At 31.6% G+C, this 21,570-nt stretch overlaps 1 protein-coding gene across 1 annotated transcript in view; it reads right to left on the bottom strand.

Annotated features, from left to right (window-relative positions):
- Window positions 1-13,169: 13,169 nt before the first annotated feature.
- The window catches only part of LOC145303516 (suppressor of fused homolog), a 114,915-nt gene continuing 106,514 nt past the window's right edge, over window positions 13,170-21,570 (bottom strand). The window contains exons 9-10 of the mRNA XM_080144955.1: window positions 17,135-17,203; window positions 13,170-13,449 (exon numbers count right to left, since the gene is read on the bottom strand). Of these exons, the coding sequence (XP_080001081.1) occupies window positions 13,273-13,449; window positions 17,135-17,203 (246 nt within the window). The 3' untranslated portion in view covers window positions 13,170-13,272. The remainder of the gene's footprint in view (window positions 13,450-17,134; window positions 17,204-21,570) is intronic.

Here is a 21,570-nt window from a genome sequence, read left to right as displayed (position 1 = left end):
ATTTGCTGAAAGTTTCTTATTTGCGCAGCCTAATGTTTATCCTAATGACCAATCGATTCTGCTGGTATTTTCATACGGAGTGCATATGTATACAGAAGCATGGTTGTCTTGAATCACAGGAAGGTTGGCCAGCCAAGGAAAATTTTGTAGCAAGTGATTAGATGAGGCTGTTCAGAATGCAACATGGAGATAGTTCACCTGCTAAACCAAGAGGATTGGAGAGTGAGCTTGTGAGATCATAAAACGTCTGAACCCTGAAGAAGGGAAAAGTAATGTTAAATGAATGTAAGATTTGATGCTTAGTCAAATTGGCACTTATGATGACAATTAAAAGTAAAGAAAATACAGAAAAGTCTATATGATGTATGTACCAATTGCAGAATGAAGATGGGATATTTCAAAAATCATGTAATTTGATCAAGTATTTTATTCAACTTCAATCAGAGGAAGATAACTGACTTTCAGTTCAATTTTTTTTTTTTTTTTGATAATGTCGGAAAAAACAGCTGAAACGTAAGATTTAATCTAATAGTAATTTATTAAAATAACGTCTACTTTTATTTTTTTCAGAAAACATTTTGAAAGGTCATTTTATATAAGTTAAAAACAAAATTTGAAGAATATTAAAATGGCTTCAGTTTTCACTTATTGGTATAACCAACAAATTTATTTGAAAAAAAAAAAAAAAACCTATTTGATCAATTTTTGTGATTTTTGGAATATACCATCTTTATTCTGTGACAATTACGTACACAAAAAATTTTTTTCCTCATTTTTGTTTTATCACCATAAGTGCCAATCTGAATAAGCACTGGAGATTCTCCTTCATGTTACAATATTTTCCTTTCTATTTCTTGGTTAAAAGCTGTACATACCTGGCATTGCTTGGAATGCAGTGAAGTCCTTTTAGTTTTTAATTTTTGTTTGTTTGCACATTTTTTAACTCCTATTATATTCTTCAATTTAAAATGCTTATTTTTAGGTGAATAAAAATATTTCATATTAGCAGTCATCTGGGTCGGACTAAGTAATTTCTAAAAAAATAAATTGTACCTAAGCACGTTATTATATTGCTAATAACATGGTGCAATAATAGTGAATAAAAATTGGGAAAAATTTAGCTGGTGTGCAGAAAGAATGTTGGACATGGTTGTATTGGCAGCTTTTATGTTCTCATATTCTGTGCTACTCGTATGCATTGTTCTTTTTCTTTTATTTAAAAAAAGTTTTTTTTTTAAATTTTCTTCCTTTGAAGATTGTAACGCTGGGTATGGGGCAGCCAAACCAGTTGCCAACATTGCCCTGCTTGTTATTGAAACCAACTGAGAGCTCTTTTTAGTATCCTCATTGTTCCCTTAAGTGCAATTGTCTGGATTTCTTTTGCACTTGGTTCACCAGGAATATTAGTTAGGTAGGACTTCAAGTTCTTCTTCATAAGCCCTGCGGCACCTATAACTGATGCGATTGATTGTTCCTGTTTGCATTTCTGTATGTCTGTGAAGATCTAAAATGTTTAATTCATTTTTAAATCTTTGTGTAACCTGACCATTGAGGTGACGTGATCGAAAGACCCTGATTTTAGCAAGATACTCACATATAGTTGTTTTTGTTTTTTTTTGTATCGCCTTTCTCTTAACATGCATAAGAGATCATGGTTACTTACATTTCTGGTACTGGTATTGCTTATTCAATTGGAGGCAGACCTTGCATTGTCTGTAGCAATTTGAAGTTGTGCAATTTGTTTTGAAAGGTGTTGGAGGATGTTTTTTTGTGTTTTTTTTTTTTTTACATAGGAATCACCACTTATCAAGGACCAGAGATCACTCGAGGATAAGGTTAAAGAGTGTACAATTGGACGATATAGTAATCGTTAGTAATGGAAATTTGGTAAATTTGTTAACTTAAGTGGAACGGCTCATCAAGAACTTGTTTACGTTAGACTTGAAGACAATCAGATTGTAGTCAGCTAGAAAGCAGAAAAACTGAAGACAGTTCCACAGGCGTGCACTTCTAAGAAAGAAACTTTGTTCATGGAATCTAGGTTTAGGTTTAGGCACATATAAAGAGTAGGGGGAATTATTGATAATGTTTTCAGCTAGATGGGTGTTTCTTGTGAAAGTTTGGTGAGGAGGGGGAGGGGACCATAGATTGAAGCTCAATCGGGCACTTGTCATGAAAATAATGATAAAGCAGAGACAAACTCGCAACATCTCTTCTGTGAGATAGAGGTTGCAGGGAAGAGAAAAGGACATCTACGAGGCTACGAAGTCTATTTTGAACTCTATCAAGGCAGGACAAGTCCTTTCTACCAGGTCCTGCCCAGATGTGGCAACAGTACTCTATCCTTGGACGTCCCTGGCTCATGAGAAATAAGGCCTAAACCAAATGGGGAATATCTTGTAAACTCCTTCCCATTTTCATCCAATGGTCACTTTCATCTATTACTCGTTCAAGTTTATAATATTTATGTCTAATACACTAATACATGTGAGTTAATGCTCAACACCTATTAATTTAGTCTTTCTCAGAATCTAGAAGAAATGACAGGGTTATGTTTCATTGGAATTTTGATATGCATTTTTTATAACGGTTAGTTCTGACCTCCTGCTATTCAGGCTGAAGATGCAGACTGAAATTGTCTCTGCCTTGCAACTGCTTGTTATAGTATGGATATGTTGAACAAAGTTCTGGTTGTTTTTTTTTGTTTTTGTTTTTTTAAAGGAAAGTTTATTAATTAACTATTGTTTGTTGTTATTTGTTGAGTAAATGTATTTTTATTGATTTCTAAAAGTTGAAATCTTGAAACGTTACAAATTATTTAAGTCCTTAAAATCGAAAAAAAAAAAAATCTCAGAAACTAGGGGCATAAATATTTTGGCAAATAAATAGGAAACTTGTTGTTACATCTTAAAAGACATTTTGTAGGTAAATTAAAGTTATTGGAAAACCAGAAAATGCCAAGGAAAATTTTATTAAATGATAAAATCATTTTTTTTTGTCTGAGACTTTCGTTGTTAACACACCCTTATTTATCAAAGAAGACTGTTGCTTTTAATGCTTTTTTTTTTCATTTTTTTTTTTTTCATTTTTTTTCTTCATTTTATATGTCATAGTCCTTGGATTTAATCCTCGTGGAGTGAAGAAAAAAACGTCTGTTCTTATTGATGATGGTAGTCAGTCTGAATTGATGTGCATCATTATCAGGAGTCTCAGACAAAAAAAAAAAAAAATTTAATAAAATTTTCCTTGGCATTTTCTGGTTTTCAAATAATTTTAATTTACCTATGAAATGTCTTCTAAAATATGACAACAAATCTCCTATTAAAAATTTGTGCCAACCAGCATAATGTGCACATCAATTCAGATTGATTACCATTGTCAATAAGAACAGATGTTTTTTCTTCACTCCACAAGGATTTAATCCCCAAAGACTTTACCATCTAAAATGAAGAAAAAATAAAAAACACTAAAAGCAACAGTTTTCATTGATAAGGATGTGTTAACACCAAAAGTCTCAGACAAAAGAAATAATTCTATCATTTAATAAAATTTTCCTTGGCATTTTCTGGTTTTCAAATAATTTTAATTTATTTTTGCAAATATTTTATTTAGGTTTATATTCAATGACGAAGTAAAAGAATACAATAAAAACTTATGCATAAGCAATAAAAATAGTTTTATATTGTTCTTTTTTTGTTTTATATTGTTTTTTTTTAAATATCATTACATGAGCAATCATTTCAAGTTAAATGGAAATGTGTGATAATAGTATGGTGGTTTTTCTTTTTGTTCAGAAAATGATTAAAAGAATGAGGTTTTGGAGGACCGGTTTACTAAAAAGCAATGCTAATGAACAAAACGATATAAATCATGTCCAGGTTCTTTTTTTTTTAAATTTTATTTTGTCTGCGTAGCCTTAAAAAGTCAGCAATATGACCCCTCCTGTTTGAAAACTTTGGAGACTCCTCTAGCATATTTACACATTTCAAACGTTTTTTTTTCTTCAGATTATATGTGGAATACTAAATACATTTTAACTCGAAATAGAAAAATAACATAAAACTATTTTTCTTACCTATGCACAATTTTTTTTTATCTTATTCTGTTTAGTCATGTAATCTCCCTATATTCATATTCCATATAATCTTAATAATTGTGAAAGTTTTGATTAAAATCAGTCTTTTTTTAATTAAAATTTTCATTTGCAATTATATTTATGCACTAACAGGACCCGTGGAAATTCTATGGAATGAGAAATATATTTAATCAATGTTTTAATAAAGCTGATATTTTTCTGAATAGTGCAAAAATTTGTTTTAAAAACAGAAAAATCAATAACACAAAGCAAATATGAGTTTATTCACATTTTTATGAAAATAGTGTCAACTGTATTTTAAATATAGAACTGGCTCAAATGAGATAAATTAGCAATTTCTTTTTCTTTTTTTTTAAATTTTTTATTATTTTATTTTATTTTTTTTTCAACATATTGTTTCGCTAACTTTCTTTGGGAAAAAACTGCTGCACGTCAAAATTATGAGTTGCTTTCTCACACCATTACAACAATGATCATATATTATTATAATGATGTTCGAAAATGAGGCCACACGGAAGGGAGGTCACTTATATTTTTTGTCCAGGGTTGCTAGATTTGCCTTTTTTAAGGCCAAATTTAGCAAATTTGTTCTTTTTTGAAACCGTTTTGCCTTCAAAAATTGTATGGACTAAGGAAAGAACAGGTAAAATATTATATAGATTAATTTAGCAGTTAAAAAAATGTTTTTTAACTTATAAGAGGAAAATATAAAAACATTACCTTTTACTTTCTGAATATTTTTTTTTATTACTAGTAGGGCATCAGGCTTTGCCCGGTCATAAAATATGCTTAAATATATTTTAATTCATGCAGACTTCGTATTATTACAGAGCCCATTCTCTATTGAATATTCTATAGTAGTGATTTCAAAAGTAAAAAAAACAAATGGCTTGGGTGTCATCAGCTATAATCGAAACCAAAACATTTAGCGCTCCAACCATTTGATCTGTTGACAGACAGATAAGAAATATTAAAAAAAAATAAAACCACTTCAAGCTATGAATGAATTTGCACATGTGCAAAAGTAATAGAAATATGTCGGTAAGTTAAAATGAACATTTTTGTATTCCAATTTGCTGACCTATTTCTGTACACATTATTCATCCATCCAAACAAAGATTTTACTTGTTATAAAGCATCCTTGGTGTATGGTTACTATTTCCTGTTAATTATAGTGTTATGTGACCAGTAGTTTAGGAGTTTATCGGTTAAATATTTGCACACAAATGCATGCATACATACATCTACTGTTTTATGTAGATTATTCCTTAAGTCTAAATAATAAAAAAAAAGTTGGTACTTGTGCAGAATTTGAACCAGATGTAATTAACCGTTCGCTCGAGTTTACTCAGAACATGACGGCATGTGTTCGGGTTTGACTGTAATCTAACGTAAGATGTCGATCAGTCAATCAATGTGCAGCAAAGGAGCAGACGATCTTTGGGGGAAAATATTAGAAGAAAAAAAAAATAAATGAATTAAGTAAACAACACAACCTCAAACGGCCATTTCTAACAACTTTCTACAAGATGAATATCTCTACCTTGGGCCAACAGAAAAGGCAAATCTAGCAACCCTGGACAAAAAATATAAGTGACCTCCCTTTCGTGTAGCCTCATTTTCGAATATTATAATAATATATGATCATTGTTGTAATGGTGTGAGAAAGCAACTCATAATTTTGACGTGCAGCAGTTTTTTCCCAAAGAAAGTTAGCGAAACATTATGTTAAAAAAAAAAATAAAATAAAATAATAATAAAAAATTTTAAAATAAAGAAAAAAAAAAAGGAACATTCAAAAACAACAAGAGGGGAAAAAAAGAACATTGCCTGCCAAGAGGTGCTGGACTGAAAGAGTAAAAATTGTCTCTTACAACGTGGTTTTATTATTTTATTACATAGCACAATATTACTTTCTAAGCATTTATTAATAATTGTTAATTTATCTCATTTGAGCCAGTTCTATATTTAAAATACAGTCGACACTATTTTCATAAAAATGTGAATAAACTCATATTTGCTTTGTGTTATTGATTTTTCAGTTTTTAAAACTAATTTTTGCACTATTCAGAAAAATATCAGCTTTATTAAAACATTGATTAAATATATTTCTCATTCCATAGAATTTCCACGGGTCCTGCTAGTGCATAAATATAATTGCAAATGAAAATTTTAATTAAAAAAAAAGACTAATTTTAATCAAAACTTTCACAATTATTAAGATTATATGGAATATGAATATAGGGAGATTACATGACCAAACAGAATAAGATAAAAAAAATTGTGCATAGGTAAGAAAAATAGTTTTATGTTATTTTTCTATTTCGAGTTAAAATGTATTTAGTATTCCACATATAATCTGAAGAAAAAAAAACGTTTGAAATGTGTAAATATGCTAGAGGAGTCTCCAAAGTTTTCAAACAGGAGGGGTCATATTGCTGACTTTTTAAGGCTACGCAGACAAAATAAAATTTAAAAAAAAAAGAACCTGGACATGATTTATATCGTTTTGTTCATTAGCATTGCTTTTTAGTAAACCGGTCCTCCAAAACCTCATTCTTTTAATCATTTTCTGAACAAAAAGAAAAACCACCATACTATTATCACACATTTCCATTTAACTTGAAATGATTGCTCATGTAATGATATTTAAAAAAAAACAAAAACAATATAAAACAAAAAAAGAACAATATAAAACTATTTTTATTGCTTATGCATAAGTTTTTATTGTATTCTTTTACTTCGTCATTGAATATAAACCTAAATAAAATATTTACAAAAATAAATTAAAATTATTTGAAAACCAGAAAAGGCCAAGGAAAATTTTATTAAATGATAGAATTATTTTTTTTTGTCTGAGACTTTTGGTGTTAACACATCCTTATTGATGAAAACTTGCTTTTAGTGTTTTTTTTTTTTTTCTTCATTTTAGATGGTAAAGTCCTTTGGGATTAAATCCTTTGTGGAGTGAAGAAAAAAAACATCTGTTCTTATTGACAATGGTAATCAATCTGACGATGCTAGTTGGACATTTCCTCTCTTTGGGGATCTTCCTCTAGTTGAAACAATATGTAAGCTCATTCTGGACTCACAGTAATAAATTTCTTTTATATATATATATATATATATATATAATTTTAAAAAATTTTTTTTTTTTTTTTACAGCAAGTCATTATCGAGGCAAGTCTGATTAAATACATATTTTTTCTTTATTTTTCTGTTGATTTTCTCGATCTGCCGAACATTTCTTTTAATTTCAGTTGGTAAATTTTGTTTTATGTAGTCGAATGATTTTTTTTTTTTTTTTTTTTTTTTGTCACCCATTTTTCATTAGTGCTTTTTATCAATACTCGTCATCGGGAGTAATTTTGTTGTTGTTAAAGAAGCTTTTTTCTTCTGGTGCCTTTATGTAAATAATTTATTCATTTGTTTTATTTTATTTCGGTTTTTATTTGTTTACTTTCATTTATTTAGTTAGGTTAGGTTCTCAGTTTGTAAGGCTCTGATAATAGTTCATTATCCCCTACATACACACGAACCAGAACTGCTGGGAGAGGTTGGCTAGGAAGTAAATAACAATATGAGAGCAACAGATCCATTGTGTTACACAAACCAGTGACATCATGACGGTTGTTTGTTAACTTTCTAGATGGCCGAATACCCTATGGAGAAAGTGGGTTAGGGAAGGAGGTGAACGTGGACAGCTTCCAGTAGTAGGCTGAGAGAAGATCAGTTGCATCCAGTTTCCAGCTAAGATATTTATTTTGGAGGAAACTGGGTGTTAGAGCACAACAAGAGAAGAACCTTGAAGTTTGATGACAACTTGATTGAGATGAGTCAGAGGCAAAAAGGGGCAACCAACAGTTAGCTGAGATTCCGCACTTAAGTGATAGGAATTTAGCTCAAATGTAGATTCTAGTAAGGGACCCTAATGACATAAATACACCCGTGTTTTACAAGTCTTGTCTAGTACGCCTATATCTGTATTTTATGTATAATTTTTGTCCTCAGTGAATGCCAACACTAGAGAATCTACACAGCCAGAAAAAGCAGATGAAGAAAACTCCAGAATATGCATTTAGCATATGACTGTCATTAGAGGTTCTAACTTAAGTACACAATGTCACTAGTTCTGAATTTGGTATTCTAAAATATTCACTTATTTAAGTAATAATCAGGCTCAATGTCACTTACCTTCAGTGATTTTAGTGTGTCGACATAAGTATAGTCATATATAGTTACATTTTAAGTTTATATATATTCTTATAGCAGCAACATTTGACATAACTGACCTAAACAGAAGCATTAATAAATTAATTAATAAATAATAATTTTATTGTAAACACATGTAATTGCTAATCTGACAACTGAAATAGAGAAATTGTGAATTTTTTTTTTTTTTTTTTATTAAAGGCGTTTCTTATGTCTGACTCTTCTTAAAAAGAATCACTTAGGGATTTTGCTTTTATTTTGCTGCAACCATAACTATGATGAAGATCTTTGTTATTTCTGCCAAAATTGGAAATATTTCCAAATTTTCACCAGCTATTGGCAAATAGTTCCACTGTCTTGTGGATGCCTTGGGAAAGGCAAAGGTTAAGTATACCTAGACAAAACATTCAGTTTCGGAGTTCCGATAGGCAGATGGTGAAGCACTGCAACACCTTTCCAGCAACTCTTGCAGTTGCATTAGTTTGCCTTTCAATCGGACTTTGTCTGCAAGAAGGGGACCCTGATAACAGGGTAAACCTAGGTATCTTTATCACCCACTCAGGAAAAGCAACTTCGACTTTATAGCCACAACAGACACTGCAGTGCACCAGACTAGATGCAGAATGCCATTTTCTTATCAGATAGAAGGTTGCTATCAAGTTCACATTTCTATTTAGCTGTGGGTAAATTAGTATTTCCAAAAAGAAACTTAAGTAAAATACATATTTGTGCAAAGAACACAGTGCAAAAAGAAAAAAAAATCACTTGTCAGAATCAAATATTTGCCAGGTGCAATGTTACTTGGGTCTAATTTTGAGAATTCAACTGACTTCATTTTTTTTTTTTAATGCTAGATATAACGTGCGTGTGTCTGCATAAATGTTTATTCAACTCTATCAGGTAAAACAATTAATGATGTTTTAAAATTGCAAAACTGGTTTTCTTTAATTAATTTGTGATTTTTTTTTTTTTTTTTTTTTTTTTTTTTTAGCACGAAAAATTTAAACAGATTTGTAAAATATACAAATAATGTTGATTGCTAATAATTATAACAATAATGTTAATTTCTAAATTCTATTTAAAAGTTAAAAAATCGAAGCTAATTTTTTAATAGAATTTAAAAAACTACAAGAAATGACTAAAATTTTTCAAACAAATCTAATTTATGAAACTCACTATGTCTGTCTGTCTGTCTCTATATTTTCAAACTCTATCTCTTCCACAACTTAAAGTCCCAGAGCGGCGCTAGGGGCTTCAAATGATTGGATTTTTTATGGACTCTTCTTTTGTGGATCTTTAGCTGTTTATAATAGTTATTAAGGGGTCAAAAAGGGAGCAAAATTGAAAAAATCGTTATACATTTTTTACATTCATTTTAGTTTATTTTTAATCAGTTTATATGTATGTCACGTTGGTACAGTGGTAACGTCACTAGCTTTGCTGCAGTTTTGCTTTCGGTTTCAGTACTAGCTGATGGCACTCAAATACTATTTTTTTTATTTATTTATTTATTTTTTTTTAAATCACGACTCTTTTGGTATTGGTCTGATTTGGCTGTGATAGCCCCCTTGAGTTCAAGAATAGTTTAGGAATTGTTTTGATAGACAGATAAAAACTGACAGGGAGGAGGGTGTTAAGTTGGAGTGAGTGTGTAGCTCATTCAGAATCTTATGAGATGATGATTAAAGTGTCCTCGCATATCAATTGTAAATTTGAGATTTTTGTTTAATTTCGAGTGACAATTTCAGAATTGCATTTTTCTTGCATTAAATTAAAATTGTTTCTTTGTTATTGATTTTAAATTTGTCTTTTGAATAAAGTAAGAGGCACTGAAATATGTGTGATGGGAAGCATCTTTTTACCTTGAAATAAAATATTTTTTTCATGTATAAGAATTATAAAGTTACTTGGAATTTATTTCAGTTTTTGTCGGTTATCTGTTGCCCCATTTATTATTCAAATAATTCTCCCTACAGAACATCTTTGCACCATTTTATGCCCTCATTAAGCCCGTCATTAACCCCAACTAAGTCCAAAGTGTAGGTTCAGAATACTGAGTTTGGGATCAATACTTTGAATTCAGTTTTGCCCCATTTAAATTGTTTTTAAATGTTTACTAATGAGTCACCACTTATAAAGGTTAAAAAATATTGAGAATAAGGCTTAATAAGATGTATGATGATGAACACCATGAAAGGATTGGAAATATCCATATAAAATCAAAATAACAACCAACTTAGAAAACAATTCTTTCCCCTTTGTCGGAAACACAGAAACTCATGGAGTGTGAGAACAAAAGATAAAACAAGAGTTATTAGGCTACTGAAAGTAAACCAAGGTCCACTTTTTAGTTTCATTAACCCTAACACTAACCCTTAGTCCAGAATGTAATTCTAGGATGCTGAATTTGGGATCATGACCAAAAAATCAGTCTCACCTTATGTACAATTATAAAATTAAATTATTAAATATTTTTGGAACATCAAAAATTAGATTAAATTAAAAGTGGCGACAGATTTTTATGTATCATGGTAATGACATGGTTTGATTGGCTAGTTGGTACATTTTTATGCTGTGAGTTTGAAAATTCGCTTTTACTAATTCTAAACTCCATTTCATATGTTGTGCTTGACTTTTGTTCAACCCCCCCCCCCAAACAAGGCATATTTCCAGTAAAAGTCTAAGGAGTTACTGTGATAGAGGTCAAATTTATAGCAGGGCAACTTGGGTGGGGATTTTGACTGCAAGATGTTTGTTTACATTACATTTAAATGCCTGCATGTAGGGAAACCATGGACAGGAATGGAATTCCAAATTTGAACATATCTCCCAATGTGACAATGAAAGGCATACAGGACGAGAAGTGGTGGGAGGGAAGGAATAGGAACAGATGGTGTGTTGAACACGAGTTCAATCGCTATGCACATTTTCAATCACAGTAAAATCTTGCCTAACTTTGCCAATAGTGACTCTATTCATATGAATCTTATTTCTGCTTTCTCCATTCAAACACTTGTCAATCGTTTGACCGGGACAGACATTCACTTGCTACATAATCCTTGAACGGTTCAAATCGTCCATTTTTCCTGATATTCAAGATCACTGTCTCATTAATTTGGGTTAGGTATGTGAAAAACTTTCCATAAAAAATAAGAACAAACGATTTTTTTTTTTTTTTTACTAAGAATTGGACTGCTGATTTTGCAAAAAAGAATACTGGAGATTTTTCCACTCATTGGATAAAATATTGTCTACACACACACACACCCACACACACACACAATAAAAAAATCAGTTATAATTCCATCTCTTATCACAGAAAATATATTTATAAAACAAATGGTCAAACATAGCTGTTAGTGATATAAAATATTTTAAAGGGGAAATTAGTTCAAAATAATTAATTTTAGCTTACCTACTCACGTTTCATTTGCTTGCATCAAAAACATTTTAATATTTAATCATGTTTGATTGAAAAAATATAAAGTATGTATATATTAGGCTTTATCACTTATATTGAGCTTTTTAAATCTGTATAAAGTTGTTAAATAAATATATATTTCTATATTTATATTTCTACACTTTAGAATTTGAAAAGTTTTTTCATTAATCTTTTCTTTACTTGCAAATTTTGCTCCTATTATTATTATTATTATTATTATTATTATATATATATATATATATATATATATATATATATCGATAGATAGGGTATTTATTTGCTCCCCCACCAACCAAATTAGGCACAAGGCCAATTTTTTATGTGAGGAGTGAAGGGGAAATGGGGACCAGCTCCCCAGGGAGTAGGGATCTGGATAGTGACAATTGGTATGAAGGGTTTCCCTTACATTGACCAATAACTGATTGCCACAAGGGCAATGGTCTTATATGTGGGGTTGCCCCCACATATGGTCTTTGATTGCAGTATCTGCCGGAACAGATGGTATTTATTTGCTCCCCCACCGAGCAAATTAGGCACAAGGCCAATTTTTAATGTGAGGAGTGAAGGGAAGGGAAATGGGGGAGACCAGCTCCCGACAGGTGGGAAATGGGAGCTGGTTAAAGGTCAGGCATGTGGGGTTGCCCCCACATCTGGTCTTTGCTAGTCATAGCTAGTCATAGCTTGCAGCATCTGCCGGAACAGATACTACACTTTGATCCCGGCAAGTATGTGAAGTTACCGTTATGATTGACTTTGGTAGTTAGTCATCATCAGCCATGTTTTTTTTTTTCTTCTCACATGCATATCAGCAGTGCAGCACTGCAGCAGAACACTCTAAAAGCAACCCTAATCGTAACTTCATATACTTATATTTTTTTCTCTCTCTCTCTCTATCTATCATATATATATGTGTGTGTGTGTGTGTGTGTGTGTGTATGCATATATTTTAAGGAAATCTTTTCGGAAAATTTTATTGATAATAAAATATAGAGATTCAAAATGTTGTTTCACACTGACTACTTGATGAACCTTTACATTCTTTTTTCTTTTTATTCTCACTTCTTTCCCTCTCCATATTAACATCTATTTGTTGGTAGTTCCCCTCTTTTCTTTAGTAAAAGTACACAATAAAAAAAAAACTTATATACAAGTAAAATGTTCTTGGTAATGATTTTTGGCCTAATGATGTAGTCTCTTTGAAAAGAGGCACTGCTGAAATATGTATGCACATATTTAACTGAAAATGTTTGTATGAATAAACATACTATATATATTCTCTCTCTCTCTCTCTCTCTCTCTCTCTCTCTATATATATATATATATATATATATATATATATATATATATATATTCTATTAGATATTCAATTGTTTTTAATGCAAATACATCACACATAAGTAAGCAAACAAAAATAAATTGTTTTCGACTAATTTCCCAACTGTATTTCCATTAAAATCTTTTACATTTGTCAACAAATGCTATCAATTAAAACTCGATTTCTAAGACATCAAGAATTGTGATTTTAGGAATCTGCTTTGGCTTCAGAAGTCTGCGGCTGTTCTTCTCCAAGAGTTTTATCTTTCTGTTCTTCTGAGTTATCTTCTGTTTCTTCATGCACCTCAACACAGATTTGGTTTGTTACAGTGATGGTAATGTTTGGATCATCAAACGTAAAAATCAATGGCATTTCAGGAACTCCCTATAGAAATGAAAGAAACAAAAAAATGGAATTGGATGTACATTTCAAAATTTTCCCACAAAAATGTTTTCAAAATGATATTCCAAAAAATCTTGAGTGTGATTTTCACAATGTTTCGGTTGATGTAACCTCCGACCTTCTTGGCGGTGCAGTGGTTAGAGTACTTGGAAAAATCAATTGTAAAAGTGATATTCTCCTGAAGATTCAGTTCTCAGTGTGGGCGACCAAAAAATATAATTGAGAATTACTTAAGACCTCTAATCAGTTATGACTGATGGGACATTGGGACAAGAGCATATTACCCCATGTAGTAAATACAGAGTTGCGTTTGATAAGATACACTGGAAGAAGGTCGGAGGTTACATCAACTGAAACAGTGTGAAAAGGATACTCAAGTTGAGAACAGTAGTCCGAAGAATCCAAATAATACAAGCAATATTTTGCTTTTATAAAGCCAAATTTAGAAGAATACTCGTCTCAAGACAGACAAAAATAATTCCCCCTACAGAACACTTTTGCACCACTTTTATGTCCTCTTATGAAGATTAAATTCAAGATATAATGATACCAAACTGGTACTTGTACAGTTCAATCAAGACGTTAAAAAATGAAACTATCAAAAAAAAAAGTTTAAATTGTACGCATCCGTTATGGAATGAAGTTCTTCGGAAAAAATTTCACTTAATTTCATCAATAAGTTGGTTTTTTTATTTTTTTATTTTTTTTACAGCGAAAAAACAATTTGTTATGATACCGAGCAAAAGGTTCGATTTTTAGGAAGAAAAGCTAGTATTAAAGATGGGGAGTGAGTATCAGTGCTTTAAATTGAGTTCTCCCCCCCCCCCGGTGACGTATTCAAAAAATTCAAAGAGGTCTACCTCCAACACGCTGTCAGAAAAACATGTTTTTCTGCTGCAAAAAAAACCAAAAAAAAACTACTCGATTAAATTAAGTGAATTTTTTTTTTTTTTTTTTTGGAGATCTTCCGTCCAAAACGGATACGTACAATATAACCTTTTTTTCGATATTTTCACTTTTTAATGTCTTGATTACACTGCACAAGTGCTACCAAACTTTGTCTAGAATCCTTATTCTAAATTTGATTGAAATGCATTGTGTGATTCGGATTCTAGAAAATGTCTAAAATTTAAGACTTATTTTAAGAGGCTGAAATGTTGAAAGACGTTCACTTGCAGGTGTCGAGTTGCAAGAAAAGAGAGCAGAACACAGATCGATAATTCGCAACAGCCTGCTCGCCGTGTAACCGATTCACAAGTCTATCTCTCTTTTTATATATGTCGTCTTTGCGCATGCTTTTAGAGTAGTTTAAGGGATAGGTAACTATTCAGGTTTTATGTTCCTTTTGATTATAACTTTACAGAGGTCTTCAGTAGAACTTGAAATTCAGGGTATCTTGCTTCATCGGTGTCTATTATGGATTAAATTCAATGCAAATCTGAAATATTTCAATTTTTGATGCCGTCCCTAAAACTCCTTTAAAAAATACCCCAAACAAACTGAAATTTTGTGAATATTTATTAATTGATGTCTAATACCGATTGTTAAAATTTTACAAAAATCGGATTCATCTGAATTTTCATGAAGGGCTGCCATCCTTTTTTTTTTTTTGTTTTTAACCTTCTTTTCATAAAACTAACCTAAATATAACCCACATTACAACACCTTACACTTAGCAGCTATATTCTGAATTACGTAATGATTAATTAGTTCAGGAGTACATACAAACATATAAACATACTTAACTTTATATATAAATAAGGAATAGATATTTATAAACTATAATAGCAGGGAGACCTGACGTTGCCCGGGATTTAATGAGGATCAATGAATGTTCCACATTTCCAATACTTTTATTGTCATCAAAATCGGTGCAATCGTCCATTTTTCAATCAAATCGATTGATTGCCTGCTCTAGTTTGGGACCCACCACAGTGCACCGGGATGAAGCTTCACGTTGCTCTCTGCAGTGACTTATTCCACAATACATTGTAGTATATATTTCACTGTAGAGAACCTACTGTTGATTTTATGAAATTATTTTTTTATATAATGGCTTGAATTAAAGTTTAAAATGCAAAAGTTAAGTATCATGCTTCGATTGTGTTCTATACAGAAATATTCATTTCGAATATGTCCCTGTCTTATCAAAAAGAACCTACTGTTGATTTTATACACCAGTCTTTTCTGCTTGTGCAGTCATAAAACTTTTCAAATACACTTGCGATGTTAGGCTGTGTAAGGTCAAATTGTTTTTTCTTTAATTGGATTTTTCAATTATCGATTTTTGATACTTATTGAAGGCATTCTGATACAAAACCTATCTAAGAACATGCCCAAACACATAAAGTATGCATATTAAAATGAAATTAAAAAAAAATCGGTTTAGCCATTTCAGATTCCGTTACGGAACTCTCTCTCTCTCATACATAGTGCCTTTTATATATAAATAGATATAAATATGTTTCATAGATTTACATCAGAGAAGAACATGTTTAATAATTATCTACAATCCAAAAAAAACTTGAAAAAAATAAAAATACTGTTTTAGTACAGAAGGTGAGTGTAGACCCCCCCCCCCCCAAACACAAAGCATAAATTTTATATGCAAAGAGACTGACTATTTAAGTTGTGTAAATTATGTGTAGTTGTGTAAATTATGTTCGGATATTAAGTCTTTAAACAGCCTAAAAGAAAGTCCTTTTGTCTTCATAAAAATATCTCTTCTGTTAGTATATTAAAGCTGAGTAAATCAACGTTTGTTTTCTTATGTCTTTTTTCCCTATATATTTTAACCATATAAAATATATGTTAAAATATTCGTCAGATTTTTGGATGACCCACTTCCACCCTTTCCCACTGTTTATAAGTAATAAAGACGATAGAATAAAACGACTGGAATATTTACTTATAAAAAAATGAATATCTTCTCAGGTAGTAATACTATGTAACCCGTAATTGAGAGAGAGAAAGACAGACAGACAAAGATAGACAAAAAGAAAGAAAGATAGTATATATTGAGCATAAAGAGGCTAATTTTTAATTCTGTCCTTTTATTTTTTAAAAGACTTAGTTGACTTTTTAAACTCACTTGTTCTGTTTCATACAATTTAACATGAGCTCAATGGATGATTCAGTGTCATGCTTTTCCAGTATAAATAAATACCAAAATCGTAAGATGGAACGAAGAATGGACAGTGACGTCATCCTGCCTTTTCATGCCTATTTAATGTCCAGTGACGTCATCCTGCCTTTTCATGCCAATTCAAGGTCCAGTGAAGTCCTCTTACCTTTTCATGCCAATTCAGTGTCCATTGACATCATCCTGCAGTTTCATGTCTATTCAGTGTCCAGTTATGTCCCCCTACCATTTTTCTGTTTATCCAGCGTTCAGTGGTGTTCTGTATTTTTTTTTTTATCGATCCCGTTTTAAATGATGATCTCCTGTCTTTCCAGTGTTTGGTTTCCTTTACGGACCTTTTATTTTTACACTGTTTTACCTGCATTTACCATTCCTTTTTTGCCAGTGCCATATTATTATCTCTGTCTGTTTCTTAAGTGTAAGATTGACTACCAACATTACTCTCTGCAAAACTCTGATAGTCAACGTGCCTTTGGGATAATTGAAATGAAGATGACAAATAAAAGAAAAAAAAAAAATACTTACCGCATCTAAATGTTCAAATATGCACACTTGATCTGCCATCTTGTCAATAAAACTAGGAGGACAATAGATCTGCAAAAAAAGAAAAACAATTTTCTTAAAAATCTTTGATAGAATTTGTTATGGTTTGATTAGAATAAAAACATATACACAGAATTTTATGCTAAGCTAAAGTAAGAATGTTAATAACGTCTCACCTTTATTTAATAAACAACACAACAAAAGGAAGCACCCCGTTGCATGCATTTCAGTTTAGTGTTTTTCTACCTCAAAGTGCAATAATTGACATCCCTCATATGCAGCAGTCATGAATAAAATAAAAATTTATTTTCTCTCACAAATCAATATTCCTGCTGGGCGATTTGGCTACACACTGACCAATCAGCTGTCAGAGCACATTGATTCCATCTGTCCCCTAAGGAACTTCTTTAGCCCCTTTGGGAATCACGGTCAGGGGAGAGAACCCGGTAAGTATTGAAGAAAAAAAATAACGCTCTTTCTTTCTCGCTTTCTCTCTCTTTCTCTCTACATTCCAGACGATCTTCTCTGAAGATAATTGCTGGCCGACCTGCAACACCCCAAAAAACTTCAATTTTTTTTTTTCTCCTCGCTATGCAACTTTCTGCCACCAAAATAAACCTTTCTGTTGTTGTTTTTAAAATAAATGTTTTAAAAAAGAAATGTTTTTAAAAAAAATGTTGTTAAAAACTGTTGTTTAAAAGGAAAATGTTTTAAAAAATATATTATTTAAAAAAAAAATGTTTTTTTTAGAAAAAAAATTGCTTTAAAAAAGAAAAAAAAAATATATATATATATACATACATATACTCTTTTTTTTTTACATAAGCAGTAATATGTTGCTACACAGTTATGAGCATGTTTCAGTCAGCTAGTTACCAGTAACTAGAGACCTCTTTAGGCAATACATCTTATACGAAAGCAAAGTTTGCAATGAAAATATCAGGTCTTCCTCATCACAGGGAGTTAATATCAAGAAGTTCCGTCAAATGTTGTGAAAAATAAGATTTGGTTGTATGTAAATAAGACCGAATAAGGGTGTGGATTCAAGTCTATCTCAATGTATAGGAATGAATTGGAAAGGATGGTTAAAGATCGAAATAGAGGTAATGGAAGACTAGAAAGAATAATATTCATATGAGTGTGTGATTGTCGCCCTAAATCTTAGGCATACTAGTGTGTATAGGTTCAATCAGTAGGTGGAATGTGGATTTGACATATCTATGCTAAAAGGATTTTCAGATTTAATCGAGGTTATTCAGTTATGAATATGCATTTAATTTGATTAGAATTTTTATGTGGACAGAAAATGCACAACTTATATTGCCCTCTTGTATATCCCTGCTCCACCACTGTCATCCTTACATACATTAGTGAAGAGGTTAAGAGATAAGGAAGAAAAGGAAAAGACACAAGGGAGAAGAGAAGAAAAGAAAAAACAAAGAAAGAAAGAAGGGAAAGAGGAAGAATGAAAAGGCGAAACCATAAATAATTTATTGGTGGTGATTCTAAGGCATGTGTTTTCTTTCCTACTTTGACCCCCCCATCCTTTCCTATTCATTCCTATATCTCGGCACAGACTCAAATCTGCACCCCTATTGGGTCCTATTTGCATACAACCAAATCTTATTTTTCACAACATTTGATGGAACCTCCTGATATTAACTCCCTGTGACGAGGAAGTCCTGATATTTTCATTGCAAACTTTGCTTTCGTATAAGCCGTATCGCCTGAAGAAATCTCTTATTACTGATAACTAGCTGACTGAAACATGCTCATGACTGTGTAGCAAACATATTACTGTTTATGTAAAAACAAATAAAGAGTATACCCTGCTCTACTTTGGTATTGAGCACTTTTGTACTAACCTCATTAAACCTTATTGGTTACTTAACTCTGGAAAACAATAACCTCAGATTATACATGTAAAATTGCGGCAATAACAAAACTTGTGATGTTACTTTTCTACATAATTTTTCTACTTGATGAATGACATGCTCAATGTTGTCTTTCTAAAATCAATAAATTCCTGTTTTCTGAAGAGTTTACGATGAATAAATTCAGTATTGACATACAAATAATTAGTCCTACATAACGAAATAGTTGCTGTAAAAACATTGGATTTTTTGACATGTTGAAAGAAATAAAAAAATATGATTAATAAAGCCTTTGAATTTGGAATATAGCTGTATTGTTATATATATATATATATATATATATATATATATATATACATATTTCTCAGAGAAAAACTATCAGAGACAAGCAAGAAGGATATACAAAACATAATACATAAAAAGGTGAAAATCACACACACACACTCACTCACTCACTCACTCACTCACTAAATGAAAGACTGTTAATTGCCTCAATATAGTTAAAATACACATGTTGCCAAGGTAAACGAATAGAAAATGATATGCATGGCCAATGTATAAGTAAATATGACTTTATTGATGATGACAAGAAGGGAGTATATAAAATTATACTCATGAAGGATGTCTATCAGGCATGACGTTAGAGTTGCAGAAACTATGTTAAGATGGAAAGCCAAACCACATTTTGATCTACGTATGCATGTCTCATTTATTTTTTTATGGTTTGTTATAAAAAATTATTACTAAAATGTCTTTATTAACGCCAGACTTTTACTGTCTTTTAATATGACATGTGCATTGGAATTATTTACTAACCAATATATAATGCCCTAACTTTTTCTTATTCTGCATTATATTTTATATTGATTTTTGTTTTCATACTTTAATTTTTTGCATGAATTTAATAAGATTTGATACTAGTTCCTTGAAACTGATGTCAGAGATTCCAGCAGCAAATTCTACTCCTTTGAATTCAGCCAGTTGGGAGAGTGGTTGTTTTTTCTCTAACTCATTGAGAGTGCAAATTCTTTGAGACTACTCTGTGAGATTCACACCAAAAGTTTATTATTGCATTGAAAACTGAATCTAAATTCAATGTTTCTGTGAGATTGAATTATTCTGACGTCGAAATGTCAGTAGCAGCAATTTTAGAGTTTTGCAGGATTTTACGGAGTTGTTAGGCTCTTCCTTTGGAAAATTTTTGTTAACACAGCATTGGTGTTAGAAGATACAGTTTTCTTTTTAAAGGAATTTGAAAGTCTTTAAGCTGTTTTCAGTACATTAAAGATTGTAAAATAGTGTCTCTTATCATTTGTTGGTTTAAACTTTTTCATATTATGTTCTATTCGTTTCTTAAAACTAGATTTGTCAGAAACTGTTTCGAAAGCAGTTTATTTTGTTTTATTGGATGCAGCTTGTTCACTGTTCTTTGGATCAGTTGAAATATGCAGCTGATCTAGAAGTTGACTTGGATTAAGTTCTGGATTGGGTTACAAAATGGCTTGTTTCATTTAACCTGTTAAAACTCAGTTTGTATCTTTCAATCATAGGTGTGTCCCTCTTTCTGGAGATTCTTATGAATGGTTCTGCTCTCAATGGGAAATCCACTTCTTTGTCTTTCTTTTTTATCAAATCTTTCTTGGATTTCATGTATTAGATCCATTGCTCTTTCTACTTCTTGTTAAGTCGGTTCTCTCTATCGCTCTAAACACTTTCTCATACCTGAGGCTATTCTCTATCTCTGTAAATCTATCAGATCATGTATGGTGTCATCATGAGTCGCATCTTCCGCTTGGTGTGAATTGCAAACCCACATGACTTATTTTTCGTCATTCCTTCCAATCCAGGGCAAGTTGGTTGATGGATACCCAACTGTTGAGAAATATTCAATGAAAAACATTTTCTCTCCACTTCTTGGCTTTCCACTGCCTCTGTATGGAGTATTGTTATCATATTTGGACTGGTGAATCTCTGTCTCTTTTGAGAATGTTTGATAAGGTGCAGCAACGTATCTGTAATTTGATTGGTTCATTGTAATTTGCTTGATAAGGTGCAGCAGCGTATCTGTAATTTGATTGGTTCATTGTAATTTGCTTGATAAGGTGCAGCAGCGTATCTGTAATTTGATTGGTTCATTGTAATTTGCTTGATAAGGTGCAGCAACGTATCTGTAATTTGATTGGTTCCACTCTATTTTCTTCTCTACAGCCTCTCTCTCTTTCACACACAGATATGACGTTGATAGTCTCGGTCCTTTCTATAAATACTATTATGTCATGTGTTCTACAGAATTGTCTGATCTATTTCCTGCTTCCTGTTCCAGCTCGCTTGACCCATTGGTCTAGTGATCTCCGTCAGTTTGCTGTTCTGATCAGATCAATTTCTGTTGTAATGCAGCTTCTTTTTCTTGTTCTTTTGAAAAATTGTAGGTTTGTGGGTCTTTCTTCCTGAAGATTATTTTTCTTCTACCTATAGTCTTGGTCTTTTTAAGACTGAGACCAATATGCATCTCCTGCCTTTGCAATAATCATCTTTTGTTCTTAT

Source organism: Euprymna scolopes, chromosome 19 (assembly GCF_053919585.1).
Source record: "Euprymna scolopes isolate OS-2025 chromosome 19, ASM5391958v1, whole genome shotgun sequence".
Lineage (NCBI taxonomy): Eukaryota > Metazoa > Mollusca > Cephalopoda > Sepiida > Sepiolidae > Euprymna > Euprymna scolopes.
The sequence above is the reverse complement of the archived record's forward strand: the minus strand, read 5'-3'. Positions and strand labels throughout refer to the sequence as shown.